The 17,328-nt window shown below is 38.6% G+C and overlaps 2 protein-coding genes across 2 annotated transcripts in view; one reads left to right on the top strand and one right to left on the bottom strand.

Annotated features, from left to right (window-relative positions):
- Nucleotides 1–1,461: 1,461 nt before the first annotated feature.
- On the top strand, nucleotides 1,462–6,548 carry LOC137258258 (triple QxxK/R motif-containing protein-like). Its single transcript, XM_067795866.1, has 4 exons — nucleotides 1,462–1,580; nucleotides 2,393–2,536; nucleotides 3,127–3,212; nucleotides 3,674–6,548. Exons 2-4 carry the CDS (start codon nucleotides 2,467–2,469, stop codon nucleotides 3,791–3,793), a joined length of 276 nt encoding a protein of 91 aa, XP_067651967.1. The 5' UTR covers nucleotides 1,462–1,580; nucleotides 2,393–2,466; the 3' UTR covers nucleotides 3,794–6,548.
- An 837-nt stretch (nucleotides 6,549–7,385) lies between these two features.
- Nucleotides 7,386–17,328, bottom strand: part of LOC137258257 (cyclin-D1-binding protein 1 homolog) — a 32,331-nt gene continuing 22,388 nt past the window's right edge. Inside the window, exons 9-10 of the mRNA XM_067795865.1 lie at nucleotides 11,030–11,076; nucleotides 7,386–10,642 (exon numbers count right to left, since the gene is read on the bottom strand). Of these exons, the coding sequence (XP_067651966.1) occupies nucleotides 10,537–10,642; nucleotides 11,030–11,076 (153 nt within the window). The 3' untranslated portion in view covers nucleotides 7,386–10,536. The remainder of the gene's footprint in view (nucleotides 10,643–11,029; nucleotides 11,077–17,328) is intronic.

Genomic DNA, 17,328 nt, shown 5'->3' with positions numbered 1-17,328 from the left:
CACAAAGAAGCGCTGTCACGTAAGGTGTCAGCCAAAAGAAAGTTTAAGCTTGAACCTTAACATTTCATTCCGCTCATAGCTGTGTAATTGCAACCGAAAATCTTCCCGGATTCGAACCTGTTCTGGACTTTATTTGGCTCACCCATACCCAAAGGTGGACAGAAATGGTGAGATTGACAACAAAATCAGTACTGGGCATGTTTCCTTTCCTGGTATCGTAATGAAATGACAGGTTGTTGCTATTTACACACAGTCACCTGATTGTCAGGTCAAGTGACAAGTGATTAATATAAAGAAGAGAGTTACAAACCTTCCTGAAACAGCTCGGATACCTGGAAGTAAGGGCTGTAACGATGCATCAAACTATCGATGTATTGCAATTGTTGAGTCTCCGATAGCAATTAGTCGATGCTAGGAACGAAAACCTATCAACGCATCTATATTACGTGTGACTGTTGATATTCAGAGAGGAAAAACACTTTATTGTCTACTGACGCGAAGATTTGGCAGAGGCTTTCTGATGGAGGTTCATCTTGGGGATGAGTAGTGATTAGGAAGCCAATTATGTGACGTCACTAATTCATAATCGTTGTGTTGTGTATAACTGCGCAGCTACGATGAGGAAATATTAAATTTTGATATATTCGACCATAATCTATATAGATATAGTTTTAAACATCCACATGTCCTTCATTATATTGTATTTTATTCAAACTCGTGCTGTCCTTCTGAGTCCATAAACAAATATGGGTATACCATGAACATTCCATGTAATATAGGATCTGTTTCAAACGGTATAAACTACAGCAGAAGCGAACGGTGTATATTATGAAAACAAAAAAATACTTAGCTGTGACGTAATTATATTGGTTTGACGTCCTAACAAATGACAACAATGGTATCTACACTAATCTAGCGGGGAAATAAAACAAACGACTTTTTTTTAACATGACACACGATTATCCGTTTAGGATTATGTAATATAAGTGTTTTACAACTAATAACCATATTAAATTGTTTATTATAGGGTATTGTTGGAAAGAGCGAAACAAGCGTCTAGAGATGCAGCGGCAGTCCCCTTGCAAACATGGACCCCGTGGCTATGTTGGAAATAAAATCACCATTTCGGTTTAAAGAGGAGGTTGGAGATTTTTTTACACCCGCTTTACGATTTGTTGAGGCTCTCGCACAAGGACTATTTCGTTTTAGTAATGCTGATTATTTATGCAATCAACCGACAGGAAGTTTTGCTAGAAGAGTTTATAATGTTTTAGGGGTGCGTATTCTTTGACAGTTACTATAACAGGCTAGATCCAATGCTACTTACCATGTCTTAAAACATTATTAACTAACAACTTATTATAAATTGTACTGACAGTAATGTACACCTTGCCAGCTGTTCTTTATTAAATAGTAACAAGAAAAACATATAATGCACTACCTAGCGTCAGAAAGATTTAGACCGCTCCCCCACTGGAGACGACTGACTGGTTCTTAGTTAAAAGTGCGCTTGCAATTGTGAAAACCTGTATAGCCAAAACACAGTCAATACAACGAATGGATTGACAACACGGCAAGGAGTAAGTACTCCCCACATCTCAATTCGAACAAAGAATTATTTTGAGAACAACTTTGCAAAGTGCAGATCTACGACTTGACAATGGTTTTTGACGATGGTCATATATATTTTGCAGTTCTAGATTATGGTCACATAAAAAGAATACTTTGCTCTGTTACTGTTTTGCTTGCCTTTAGCCAGTTAACCTATATACTCAAATACTACTTCATCGGGTAGTCTCACAGTCCCTGAATCACATTATTTTCCTAAATGCCTATCCCTCCCTGCATTGCTAAAACCCTATAAATGAAGCAAGTTTAGATTCCCACGGGTTCAGGTAATATTTAATCTTACTGGGGCTCCTTTTCAATTTTAAGGGTTTTATTTGTTACTGTCAAAATTCTATATATTCAGAGGCTAGATGATAGCAGAGACCATATAATCTATTATATGGTCTCTGATGATAGTCTAGTGAACGGTGTAAACCAGCATTTATTTATTTGTTGTTGTTTTTTGTGCAGCTGTATATTCCTGCTTTCTAACCCAATTCAAAAGTAACCACACGCAAAATAATAGTAACAAGTGTTAGTGTTGAAAGAGTTCTGAATCATGTATCCTACATTTGCAAAGGCAATAAACAATAATACAATTCCAAGGGTAGAAATTTTCATTTTTTAAAGATTATTTTGTTTAGCTTCATATTCCTGTAATTTAAATAAGTTAGCACTGAAGATTTAGTACATACTTACAATGTAGTAGCACTGGTCGTTGAATTCAGCAGCCTTATAGATATATTTTAGAAATAAATTGAAGAGATTATTTCATAATTTGCAGAGTTGATCGAGAATGGGATAAGATTGACGACTGGAAGTTACCGTAAGGAGTGAGAGTTCAGGCAGATACACAAAATGGGGAGGAAGGACGCAAGTGGTACAAGTGCACACCTGCCTCCGGTTGATCACTACAGAAAACAGATAGGTAGTACATCATCATATTGTGTATATTTTAAGTCAGTCAAGTTGTTTTGCAAATTCAGTGAAGACCAGTGGGTGTAAAATGTGTTGAATGTACAAAATAAATAAGAACCACCCAAAGGGATTCTCCTTCAATCCTGTATTTGAGGGTCCCTTGGACTCATAGTCTTAATTTTCAGGGGTCTTTTGGCCTAGCTTTTCGAAACTCTCTTCGCGCAAGAATAGTCGTAAGTGCCATACATTGACATTAACTTACGACAATCTGTGTACCTGTGGGCACTATTAAAATTAATGTTTTGCATCCATTGTAAATTTTAATGCATATAGGACACATGAATTTGTGTCCTGTAAATCCCTGCACCCATTGAGAATGATAATGATGGTGTAAGTATTGTAGTAACTTCATACACATCTGGGGCAGCATCCCCTTTCTTTAAGTATATTTATTGATATATTTTTTTAAATTTTATTGATTGCATTCAACTTCTGTGCACTTGTTATGAACTAGTGGGATATGTTTTTTGTCAGGGCATGTAGCTAACAAAATGTAAAGGGCAAACATAAGTTTTTGCAAATTGTAACTATATCTCACAGGTAAACAAGATGTGAAAAAAGGCAAGAAAGATGCTAAGACCAAGAAGAGGCAGACTGATCAGAAGAGATCAGCCATGACAATACAGGTTAGTATGTCAGTAAAACAAATGTAAAGGCCCCATTACCATTCTCTGATGGGTCGGAATGAATTATACTGCTTTATGCACCCAAGGTTTACACCAGATGTCATAGGTTTTGGCATTGCCACTGAATTTCTTTTTCAGCAATTTAGTAAAGCATATTTATGATACTGTGTTACTCTTTAGAACCCTTTGTAAACCTCATGTGAGTGAAATTAAATTACCCATGAAATATAATTTGTCTCAGGTTTACACGAAAATAAGGAGATACATTGTTCGCTGAAACCCCATGCCCTACTGGGTGTTGACCATGTTGATTCTGGCAAAGACAAAAAGTTCAGTCTCAAAACTTGCGCTTATATTGTAATATTGGTGAACATAGTGGCCACCTTGATAAAGACTAAGCTGATAGAATCATTATCAGAACTGTGATAAATCAATAGTATTCTTTTTTCTGTAACCAACAGGAGATAGTACTGGTGACGGGGTCAGGGCTGGCAATGCTGATTGGCCTCTACATGCTGCTGTTCTGGTATCTCGGGACAGCAGAGTATGAGAATCCAGTGAAGGAAGAGCCGCTTTCATAGATGGAACCATGGCTTCCCAGCAGGGAATTAACATCTTGTATCGCCAGTCCCTCTGTGTTCGGACATTAACTAATCATAATCATCATGATTTTAAATTGGCATTTAAAGGGACTTTGGTCCATTCTTCAAGTTTAATTGAAATTTTTGTTGTTTCAAGGATTAATTGTTAAAGGGACCCAGTTCTTTTGTCTAATTTTAAAGAAGACTTTGTTGAATGGTCAAACTGAAAGGAAATTTTCGTTCTTTCAGGGTCTAATTAAAAAAGGGACTTTGGTCTCTAGTATAATTTTAAAATGGACTTGTTACAGGGTCTGGTGCCCATTTCAAGACATTATGATTAGTGTGAAATGTAAAATTGAAATTTTATCAATGTGTTCATTATATGGTGTCAGGCGGCTATGGATTATGATATGTGATAGACAAAGTGATGGTTGAATAAGTATATCACAGGACTGCCAGATTGCCAGAGATAAGTTTCCCTTTAAGGGAGCTCTGCGAGTTTGCATTTACAGAAAGCTTCTTATCCTGACAAGGTTGAACCATTTCTTGTGTTCAGATCATAAATATAAAATCATCAAAACTGACTACTGTTCTTGACTGAGTAAGGTCCACTTACTTACTGAGTTCATATTTCTATGCAAACTTGTACTGTGTGTGTTCTGCTTTGTTTGTACTTTGTTGTTTTTTGGGTCGAGTAGGGGCAAAAACAACCTTGGAAATTTGACTATAAGTGAATGTTGTGGGATGTTGTAGGAATGGTTATAATTTCATTCTTGACTTTGCATAATTAACAATCACTATGTGCTGAGAAAGTTTTAATTTTGTAGTGAATAAATCAACACCACATTAGTTTGCAATCATTCATATATAAAAGATGTTATCTTACTTTAAACATAAAAAACTGTACAGAAGAGTGAGGATTGACATAAAGTTCAATATGATGTTGATTTTAATATTTGGTGGAATTGAAGGGATTTTTGTTCGTGTCTCAATGTTTGTATAGTTTGTGAGATTCTGTACCTGATTTTTGTTCAGAATTGATCACCAGTAACCTATGCTTGTCGTGAGAGGCAACTAATGGCTGACATAGCTGACACATGTCATTGTATCCCAGTTGTGTAGATGGATGGTTATGCTGTTGATCACTGGATTTTCTGGCTCAAATATTTACAGACTGCCGTCATGTAGCTGGCATATTGCTGAGTTCGGTGTAAAACTAAACTCACTCACTTTTATGTGTAAAGAAACTATTCATGTGATATATTTGTGTTAAGTGTGATTAAGTCAAATTTGCACTGTTACTGTAATTTATTAGCAATATCAAAATGTTATCAATGCATAATAATGGAGAAACAATATGAAATAAGGCTTTCATTGGGTAGGCTTCAGGATAGATTATGATTTTTCATTGAGTTCTATTCTCCCAATATGTGAGACAGTGGGGTAGCCTGTGGTTAAGGTGTTTGCTTATCATGCTGAAGACTTGGGTTTGATTCTCCATATGGGTACAATGTGTGAAGATCAATTCTGGTGTCCCCTGCCATGATATTGCCAATAGCAGAGTAAAACCATACTCACTCACTCCCTCTACATACATAGTGTGAAGAACATTCTTGGTATCCCTGTTTCCCTCATAAATCTAGGTTTACTATGACATGATAAGCAAACACTTCAATCGCTAAGCTTTTGCCAATGCTCCTGGTATTGTATCACAAGTTCTGTGTCTTTTGAAGGTTGTTGCTGAAAGAGCTGACTGCAATCGCTAAGCTTTTCCCAATGCTCCTGGTATTGTATCGTAAGTTCTGTGTCTTTTGAAGGTTGTTGCTGAAAGAGCTGACTGCAATCGCTAAGCTTTTCCCAATGCTCCTGGTATTGTATCGTAAGTTCTGTGTCTTTTGAAGGTTGTTGCTGAAAGAGCTGACTGCTCAGGAAGAATGTCATTCAAAGAGTCGCTTCTCTGAGATTTCCCCTTCAAATTGTTCATCACAGTAGCATGAAAAATTGGGTTAAAATTACATGTACATTAATGTAATCACAGGTGCTGATAAGTCTTCATATCGACAAATTTGTTTATTGATAATACTGTGTCTGGTCCATCACTCAGTTCTTCAGCCACAAAGAGCTGTAATACTGATGTGACTTTCCTCACTTGATTCTTCACAGACCACCACGTCTTGATCATGTCTGAGTGCTTCCTTGACACAGAGCATATAACACAGTATGTATGGCTCTATGAGAGTGTGTTTGTGTGGGATACCCTGTGTCAGTTTGCTCATAATTATTCATGAAAGTGGGACCAAGTTGTGATGTTTTAGAATCTTCACATGTAAGTGTCTGCCAGTCCTATACATTTTTCAGGCATTGTTTAACTTTTTGTTAAAAGAAATAATGCTAAGATCTCTGGAAATGAATTTGAAAATATCATAGATATTCTTTCTGATGTATTTTACACAAGTTGTAAATTTTATAAACAAATCATCATCTGATGGAAATAATACTACATTATGACACAAGATGCCATAAAATATTCTCAGATTTTTCCAGGCTCATAACACAATCCTGAAATTCATATGAACTTAATTTATTTTGCCACCATTGTATAATCTACCAACAAGATATACACTGTAACGATGGTAACAAGCCTGTACAGAAGATATCATTGTACATGAAGACTATAAATACACTTGTATGCATAAAAGTATGTACATATATGTACATACGTAAAACTATGAAAATAAACGATGTAAAACTAAAATGGTTATGTTTTTCTGCTTGGCTCCATTCATGACAGGGGAAAACCAAGTTCAAATCCACAGCAGATGATAACATGAACTTTTACAAATAATATTTTTTTTTTAGGCCAGACCAATTTTATTTCTACTTTTATGAATCCGCCAGTCATATTTTTTCACATCCTCGATATCTCCAGGGTATACGTTTCGATAAGTCTCCACTATACCCTGGACGCATCTACGGCTCTGCCCGATAAATTTATTACCTCCCTTTGTTGGCTCCGCCTTCTCACAGTAGCCAATCAGCTAGGCCGCCGTTATAACCGAGCTTGCCAGTGTCAACAAAGGTAGCGGTTGCAACTGCGAAGATTTGCTCGCAGTGCGTCCCAGATTTTAGGGAAGTCATACAAACAAATTGACAGGTCCGAAACTTTAAAACAACATGTGCAAGAAAGCCTCCTACCTCTTCCAGAGAACCTCTGCATGGTTTCTGTTGCCAAGTATAATCGGTTAGATAATTCAAAAACGAAAGTGAGTTGTGATTGGTTCGCTCAACTTCCCAGCGTAGACACCTGATTGGATCAAAAGACAGTCAAGGGAGGTCATAAATTTATCAGGCAGAGCCGTAGATGCGTCCAGGGTATAGTGGAGACTTATCGGAACGTATACCCTGGAGATATCGAGGATGATTTTTTCAAGAAAGTGAAAATATTGGGTTTTTTTAAAGTTTTAAGCTTCCCTACCTTATGTTAATGTGATATAAGTGAAATACTCATGAAATATGGGTGAAAACCAAAATCACTCAACTTATTTTAGTTGATATAAACAAACCAAAAGGTTTACATGGAAGCTCAAGTGGGTTTTTGCTTTGATTGGTAATTTTTTTAAAAATCAAATTCCTCCTGCATTTGAGTATTTTGGGGATAAAAATCTGTAAAACGAAATAAAATTGGTCTGGCCTTATTCTTTGTAACCATGTTTCAGGACTGCCATCTGTCTATTCATTTTTCACTAAAACGTGGCTTCAAATTATAATATTTTTATCCATAAATTTTCATGTCTGGCCACATGTAAATACCCTGAAAGTCAAATGGGTTGAAACCCTGACAGTCTTAGGTTCAGTCTGTGTTCCTGCTAGACATCAGTTTTGTCTTGTCCTTCATCCTATCTTCAGCAACTCCAATGGCTCATGTTACCAGATTGTTATATAACCAATAGGTGCATAAAGTAAGCTGTTTAGATAGTATTACCAAAGGCTGAAGGTGAAGGACACACTGCAGGCTCACATCAATACAAGAAGCTGCACGGTAACATGACATTTTCCTTTCAGCTCTGTGGAACATCACAATTAATAGACTTGTGTTTCATTTACTAACCATGCTAACACTAAACCTTCTTTTCATACCCTACCTTCCATATTAGATTATTTCCTTTTTTAACATTTCACAATGATTGACAAAGAGGATCAAGAAATCATTTTGGTTACTAAATAGCCTTGATTCTCTGTTCCTTCGTTACTGTGTACCAGCATTATACCTTTGTTTCACCCACAGAGCACATTTGCTTTGTACTTGAAAAAGATACCCCAAACTGGTCATTTTAGCCAGCTACATGTAAAACTGTTTACCACAACCATTGTAACAAGTAGGGCACTCTGCTTTCTCTCACACACTGGAAATACAATGGCATGGTAACATGTTGGGCACTCTGCTTTCTCTCACACACTGGAAATACAATGGCATGGTAACATGTTGGGCACTCTGCTTTCTCTCACACACTGGAAATACAATGGCATTTGCTTTCTCTCACTTAAAAGGAATACAGTGGCATGGTAACACGTTGGGCACTCTGCTTTCTCTCACTTAAAAGGAATACAATGGCATGGTAACATGTTGGGCACTCTGCTTTCTCTCACTTAAAGGGAATACAGTAGCATGGTAAAATATGGATCTTTCACCTGTCTCACATACTGGGAATACAATACCATGGTAACATATGGATCTTTCATCCCTCTCACTGGGAATACAATACCATGGTAACATATGGGTCCTCCACCTCTCTCACATACTGGGAATACAAAGGCATGGTAACATGTTGGGCACTCTGCTTTCTCTCACTTAAAAGGAATACAATGGCATGGTAACATGTTGGGCACTCTGCTTTCTCTCACTTAAAGGGAATACAGTAGCATGGTAAAATATGGATCTTTCACCTGTCTCACATACTGGGAATACAATACCATGGTAACATATTGGTCCTCCACCTCTCTCACATACTGGGAATACAAAGGCATGGTAACAAATAGGGCTTTCAACTCTCTCACACACTAGGAATACAATATCATGGTAACATAAGCATGTTTCAACTCTCACACACTGAGAAGATTACAAGATGGTAACATTGTTTGACATTTCTGCAAAGCTGGTCCGAGTGTCTAGTTGTAATTTCTTGTCAGTATGTGTTCAGAGAACCACCAAGTCTGTTAAAATGCCATACACTGTAAATGTCAGGTTTGAAAAATATTTTGTTAACAAGCCATCCTGGCCAGTGACCTTTGGGACCTAATGTATACACTGTAGAGTATGTGTAGTATTACTCAACAGTCTCAAGCACTGGAAACATCCTGCCATTGCAATGATTATGGCCTAATACGTTGAATTTTGACTAGTCCACAGTGCTGATCCGTCAAATCATGCTTGAGCAGTACTGTTCTAATCAGTCGAATTTCAGACCATGTTTACACACTTGGAGAGACTTCATTTATAAGGGGTTGGCTTGTCTTTGATTATAAGTTATGTATTTATATGTGGTTACATCATACATGATTTTCTCCCCTGACTTAAGGGAACCAACTGCAAACCTTGTGCAGATGAATTGCATGAGGATCATGCATCAGTTTGCTGAAAAGCATGAACAACTGCATTTTGATGTAAAGATTTCTTCACAATTCACCAATTATCACTGTGTTTCATCATTTATTGAACTCATGACAATAATCTTTTCAACATTATGATTTGTTTTACAGTGTATCAGTTCATGTGTAAATAATACCTTTGAACAGTATGGAACATTTTGCAAAATTATAGTTTAGAACAGTTGACTGAAGTAAATGTCTATGTTTGCACTGGTGAATGTAAATTCTTGATGGGGAGCATAGTAAAGGGGTTCTCAGATTAGGAAGTTGATGTTAGCAATGAATCTTTATGTTTTATTAATTAATTATAAAATTGGTGATTTAATGTATTTTATGTACTGCATCAATCTAAATTTTGTACAAAAGTAAGAAAAAAAAAAAACAGAGAGAGTCCAAACATATAATTAATGCATCAGTTTCTCATTGTATCATGAGTAGTCAAGTCGAAAGTCAAACCATCCAACTTTCCTTGCTTACCACAGATCACATGATCCCAATGTAACTATAAATAGGCCATTTGACCGCAACAATCTCTTTCAAGTATGATTCAAGGCCTTAATAACTAACTCATAGCTAAGATCACAGTGATTATTCCTCGAATGCATTTTCCTACTCAGAAATCAGAAATTCGACGCATCGGTATGTGACCCATGGCAGTTTGTGAGTCACTCTCTCTCACACTGATATGATGGGGATACCATGTGATGAAAACTTTGGCACACATACATTGGGGAAAAGACTACAGTATTGTGCGAAGGTTATTGAACACTTCCTTACACACGCTGTACACACACAATGCTATCTAAAGAGTGGGTTCTCTGAACACTATATCTCATACGCCATGATAATATCATCACCATTCAATTCTTTCTCACAGGCACACACAATGGGGGAAACGCAACAGTATTGTGGAAAGGTCAATGAACATTCTCTCACACACACTAGGGAATATGACATTATATCATATGGAGATCACTTAACACTCTCCGTCATACATTTACTAATATGCCACCACAGTGCTGGACATAGAAATGACACAGGCAGACAATACTGCAGCAGATCGGTGAATAATCAATAGGCTCTGGCTGGCATGGTAACTAACTTTTGTGAACAAGACTGTAGACTTTGTCACGGTTGTGTTGTCTGGCTTTAAGAAGGAACTCCAGCCACTGTTGGTCTCCCTCCCCAGTCATGTGAGACTGCCTGCAGCAGAAAGACAGTTGTAATTGGTGTGTTTGTTGATAATGCCACTCCGAGAAAAAAGCTATATCGCAGTGGTTTGTAAACAATCATGTCTGGACCAAACAATCCAATGATCAACATAATAAGCAACGATATAAGCAATGGGGATATGATGACATGTCAACCAAGTCGGTGAGTCTGACCACCCAATCCTGTGCATTAGCACTCTTCTTAGAGCAGGATGTTAAAGAGATATTAGTTTGAATAATAATACTGTTCATATGATGATAATGTTGATGAAAAGAAACTTATATTTCATGACAATAATTAGGACTGGAACATCTATGAAGTATGCATTAGGATCAAATAATGAAAGCTTGATTTACATAGTGTGTGTCAAGTACTCACTTGAGGAACTGTAGGTACTTCTCTATGCACACTGATAGCTCATCCGTCTGCAATATGCAGTGTGAGGAGTTTGTTATGTAAACAGACTAATGCAATTTATAAAATAGTAATTCTGTAGACTTTGTACGAGAGTGATTTGTTTTATGCCGCACTTAGAAAATATTCCCAAGTATATGGTGGCAGTCTGTAAATACTTAAGCCTGGACCAGACAATCCAGTGATCAACACCATGAGTATCAATCTGCACAAATGGAATACGATGACATCTGTCAACCAAGTTAGCGAGTCTGACCACTGGATACCGTTAGTCGCCTCTTATGACAATGATGGGTTACTGAAGATCAATTCTTGCCCAGATCTTTGCAAATGTTTTGTGCGTATGTAATAAAACTTGTTCTTAATCCAGCTACATTGTAGAGGCTTGAAAATAATCACATTTGGATCACACAGTCAAGTGATTGATAACCTGAAGAACAATCAACACTGTTGTACTGGGTACAATGAGAAATAATCCAACTTAGTCACTATTCCGGACAATCTGATTAGTTTAGTCACTTCTTCCAGCTAATATATTCCTACACAGAATCCTCATGAAAAATATTCCTGATCTATTTAATCACTTCTGACCAGAATTGGTTGCCGGGAGCTATTCTTACCCACAATCCCCATGGAGAATATTCCTAATCCATTCAGTCCCCTCTCCCGACCAAAATATGTCACCTTATCTTATGCACATTCTTCATGGAGAATATTCCTGGTCCATTTAGTCCCCTCTCCCGACCAAAATATGTCACCTATTCTTATGCACATTCTTCATGGAGAATATTCCAAATCCATCTAGTCCCCTCTCCCGACCAAAATATGTCACCTATTCTTATGCACATTCTTCATGGAGAATATTCCTAATCCATTCAGTCCCCTCTCCCGACCAAAACATGTCACCTATTCTTATGCACATTCTCCATGGAGAATATTCCTGGTCCATTTACTCCCCTTTCCCAACCACAATATGTCACCTATTCTTACCCACAATCCCCATGGAGTATATTCCTAATCCATTTAGTCCCCTTTCCCGACCAAAATATGTCACCTATTCTTACCCACAATCCCCATGGAGAATATTCCTAATCCATTTAGTCCCCTCTCCCGACCAAAATATGTCACCTATTCTTATGCACATTCTTCATGGAGAATATTCCTAATCCATTCAGTCCCCTCTCCCGACCAAAATATGTCATCTATTCTTATGCACATTCTTCATGGAGAATATTCCTGGTCCATTTAGTCCCCTCTCCCGACCAAAATATGTCACCTATTCTTATTCACATTCTCCAGGGAGAATATTCCTGGTCCATTTAGTCCCCTCTCCCGACCAAAATATGTCACCTATTCTTATGCACATTCTCCATGGAGAATATTCCTGGTCCATTTAGTCCCCTCTCCCGACCAAAATATGTCACCTATTCTTATGCACAATCTCCATGGAGAATATTCCTAACCCATTTAATCCCCTCTCCCGACCAAAATATGTCACCTATTCTTACCCACAATCCCCATGCAGAATATTCCTAATCCATTCAATCCCCTCTCCCGACCAAAATATGTCACCTATTCTCATGCACATTCTTCATGGAGAATATTCCTGGTCCATTTAGTCCCCTCTCCCGACCAAAATATGTCACCTATTCTTATTCATATTCTCCAGGGAGAATATTCCTGGTCCATTTAGTCCCCTCTCCCGACCAAAATATGTCACCTATTCTTAAGCACATTCTCCATGGAAAATATTCCTGATCCATTTAATCCCCTCTCCCGACCAAAATATGTCACCTATTCCCATTAACAATCCCCATGGAGAATATTCCTAATCCATTCAGTCCCCTCTCCCGACCAAAATATGTCACCTATTCTTATGCACATTCTCCAGGGAGAATATTCCTGATCCATTTAATCCCCTCTCCCGACCAAAATATGTCACCTAATCTTACCCACAATCCCCATGGAGAATATTCCTAATCCATTCAGTCCCCTCTCCCGACCAAAATATGTCACCTATTCTTAAGCACATTCTCCATGGAGAATATTCCTGATCCATTTAATCCCCTCTCCCGACCAAAATATGTCACCTATTCCCATTAACAATCCCCATGGAGAATATTCCTAATCCATTCAGTCCCCTCTCCCGACCAAAATATGTCACCTATTCTTATGCACATTCTCCAGGGAGAAAACTCCTGGTCCATTTAATCCCCTCTCCCGACCAAAATATGTCACCTATTCTTATGCACATTCTCCATGGAGAATATTCCTAATCCATTCAGTCCCCTCTCCCGACCAAAATATGTCACCTATTCTTATGCACATTCTCCAGGGAGAATATTCCTGGTCCATTTAGTCCCCTCTCCCAACAACAATATGTCACCTATTCTTATGCACATTCTCCATGGAGAATATTCCTAATCCATTCAGTCCCCTCTCCTGACCAAAATATGTCACCTATTCTTATGCACATTCTCCATGGAGAATATTCCTGATCCATTTAATCCCCTCTCCCGACCAAAATATGTCACCTATTCCCATCAACAATCCCCATGGAGAATATTCCTAATCAATTTAGTCCCCTCTCCTGACCAAAATATGTCACCTATTCTTATGCACATTCTCCATGGAGAATATTCCTGATCCATTTAGTCCCCTCTCCCGACCAAAATATGTCACCTATTCTTATGCACATTCTCCATGGAGAAAATTCCTGGTCCATTTAATCCCCTTTCCCGACCAAAATATGTCACCTATTCTTATGCACATTCTCCATGGAGAATATTCCTAATCCATTCAGTCCCCTCTCCCGACCAAAATATGTCACCTATTCTTATGCACATTCTCCAGGGAGAATATTCCTAATCCATTTAGTCCCCTCTCCCGACCAAAATATGTCACCTATTCTTATGCACATTCTCCATGGAGAATATTCCTAATCCATTCAGTCCCCTCTCCCGACCAAAACATGTCACCTATTCTTATGCACATTCTCCATGGAGAATATTCCTGGTCCATTTACTCCCCTTTCCCAACCACAATATGTCACCTATTCTTACCCACAATCCCCATGGAGTATATTCCTAATCCATTTAGTCCCCTTTCCCGACCAAAATATGTCACCTATTCTTACCCACAATCCCCATGGAGAATATTCCTAATCCATTTAGTCCCCTCTCCCGACCAAAATATGTCACCTATTCTTATGCACATTCTTCATGGAGAATATTCCTAATCCATTCAGTCCCCTCTCCCGACCAAAATATGTCATCTATTCTTATGCACATTCTTCATGGAGAATATTCCTGGTCCATTTAGTCCCCTCTCCCGACCAAAATATGTCACCTATTCTTATTCACATTCTCCAGGGAGAATATTCCTGGTCCATTTAGTCCCCTCTCCCGACCAAAATATGTCACCTATTCTTATGCACATTCTCCATGGAGAATATTCCTGGTCCATTTAGTCCCCTCTCCCGACCAAAATATGTCACCTATTCTTATGCACAATCTCCATGGAGAATATTCCTAACCCATTTAATCCCCTCTCCCGACCAAAATATGTCACCTATTCTTACCCACAATCCCCATGCAGAATATTCCTAATCCATTCAATCCCCTCTCCCGACCAAAATATGTCACCTATTCTCATGCACATTCTTCATGGAGAATATTCCTGGTCCATTTAGTCCCCTCTCCCGACCAAAATATGTCACCTATTCTTATTCATATTCTCCAGGGAGAATATTCCTGGTCCATTTAGTCCCCTCTCCCGACCAAAATATGTCACCTATTCTTAAGCACATTCTCCATGGAAAATATTCCTGATCCATTTAATCCCCTCTCCCGACCAAAATATGTCACCTATTCCCATTAACAATCCCCATGGAGAATATTCCTAATCCATTCAGTCCCCTCTCCCGACCAAAATATGTCACCTATTCTTATGCACATTCTCCAGGGAGAATATTCCTGATCCATTTAATCCCCTCTCCCGACCAAAATATGTCACCTAATCTTACCCACAATCCCCATGGAGAATATTCCTAATCCATTCAGTCCCCTCTCCCGACCAAAATATGTCACCTATTCTTAAGCACATTCTCCATGGAGAATATTCCTGATCCATTTAATCCCCTCTCCCGACCAAAATATGTCACCTATTCCCATTAACAATCCCCATGGAGAATATTCCTAATCCATTCAGTCCCCTCTCCCGACCAAAATATGTCACCTATTCTTATGCACATTCTCCAGGGAGAAAACTCCTGGTCCATTTAATCCCCTCTCCCGACCAAAATATGTCACCTATTCTTATGCACATTCTCCATGGAGAATATTCCTAATCCATTCAGTCCCCTCTCCCGACCAAAATATGTCACCTATTCTTATGCACATTCTCCAGGGAGAATATTCCTGGTCCATTTAGTCCCCTCTCCCAACAACAATATGTCACCTATTCTTATGCACATTCTCCATGGAGAATATTCCTAATCCATTCAGTCCCCTCTCCTGACCAAAATATGTCACCTATTCTTATGCACATTCTCCATGGAGAATATTCCTGATCCATTTAATCCCCTCTCCCGACCAAAATATGTCACCTATTCCCATCAACAATCCCCATGGAGAATATTCCTAATCAATTTAGTCCCCTCTCCTGACCAAAATATGTCACCTATTCTTATGCACATTCTCCATGGAGAATATTCCTGATCCATTTAGTCCCCTCTCCCGACCAAAATATGTCACCTATTCTTATGCACATTCTCCATGGAGAAAATTCCTGGTCCATTTAATCCCCTTTCCCGACCAAAATATGTCACCTATTCTTATGCACATTCTCCATGGAGAATATTCCTAATCCATTCAGTCCCCTCTCCCGACCAAAATATGTCACCTATTCTTATGCACATTCTCCAGGGAGAATATTCCTAATCCATTTAGTCCCCTCTCCCGACCAAAATATGTCACCTATTCTTATGCACATTCTCCATGGAGAATATTCCTAATCCATTCAGTCCCCTCTCCCGACCAAAATATGTCACCTATTCTTATGCACATTCTCCATGGAGAATATTCCTAATCCATTTAGTCCCCTCTCCCCACCAAAATATGTCACCTATTCCCATCAACAATCCCCATGGAGAATATTCCTAATCAATTTAGTCCCCTCTCCTGACCAAAATATGTCACCTATTCTTATGCACATTCTCCAGGGAGAATATTCCTGGTCCATTTAGTCCCCTCTCCCAACAACAATATGTCACCTATTCTTATGCACATTCTCCATGGAGAATATTCCTAATCCATTCAGTCCCCTCTCCTGACCAAAATATGTCACCTATTCTTATGCACATTCTCCATGGAGAATATTCCTGATCCATTTAATCCCCTCTCCCGACCAAAATATGTCACCTATTCCCATCAACAATCCCCATGGAGAATATTCCTAATCAATTTAGTCCCCTCTCCTGACCAAAATATGTCACCTATTCTTATGCACATTCTCCATGGAGAATATTCCTGATCCATTTAGTCCCCTCTCCCGACCAAAATATGTCACCTATTCTTATGCACATTCTCCATGGAGAAAATTCCTGGTCCATTTAATCCCCTTTCCCGACCAAAATATGTCACCTATTCTTATGCACATTCTCCATGGAGAATATTCCTAATCCATTCAGTCCCCTCTCCCGACCAAAATATGTCACCTATTCTTATGCACATTCTCCAGGGAGAATATTCCTAATCCATTTAGTCCCCTCTCCCGACCAAAATATGTCACCTATTCTTATGCACATTCTCCAGGGAGAATATTCCTGGTCCATTTAGTCCCCTCTCCCAACAACAATATGTCACCTATTCTTATGCACATTCTCCATGGAGAATATTCCTAATCCATTCAGTCCCCTCTCCTGACCAAAATATGTCACCTATTCTTATGCACATTCTCCATGGAGAATATTCCTGATCCATTTAATCCCCTCTCCCGACCAAAATATGTCACCTATTCCCATCAACAATCCCCATGGAGAATATTCCTAATCAATTTAGTCCCCTCTCCTGACCAAAATATGTCACCTATTCTTATGCACATTCTCCATGGAGAATATTCCTGATCCATTTAGTCCCCTCTCCCGACCAAAATATGTCACCTATTCTTATGCACATTCTCCATGGAGAAAATTCCTGGTCCATTTAATCCCCTTTCCCGACCAAAATATGTCACCTATTCTTATGCACATTCTCCATGGAGAA

Source organism: Haliotis asinina, chromosome 12 (genome assembly GCF_037392515.1).
Source record: "Haliotis asinina isolate JCU_RB_2024 chromosome 12, JCU_Hal_asi_v2, whole genome shotgun sequence".
Lineage (NCBI taxonomy): Eukaryota > Metazoa > Mollusca > Gastropoda > Lepetellida > Haliotidae > Haliotis > Haliotis asinina.
This window is presented reverse-complemented; position numbering and strand designations above follow the sequence as displayed.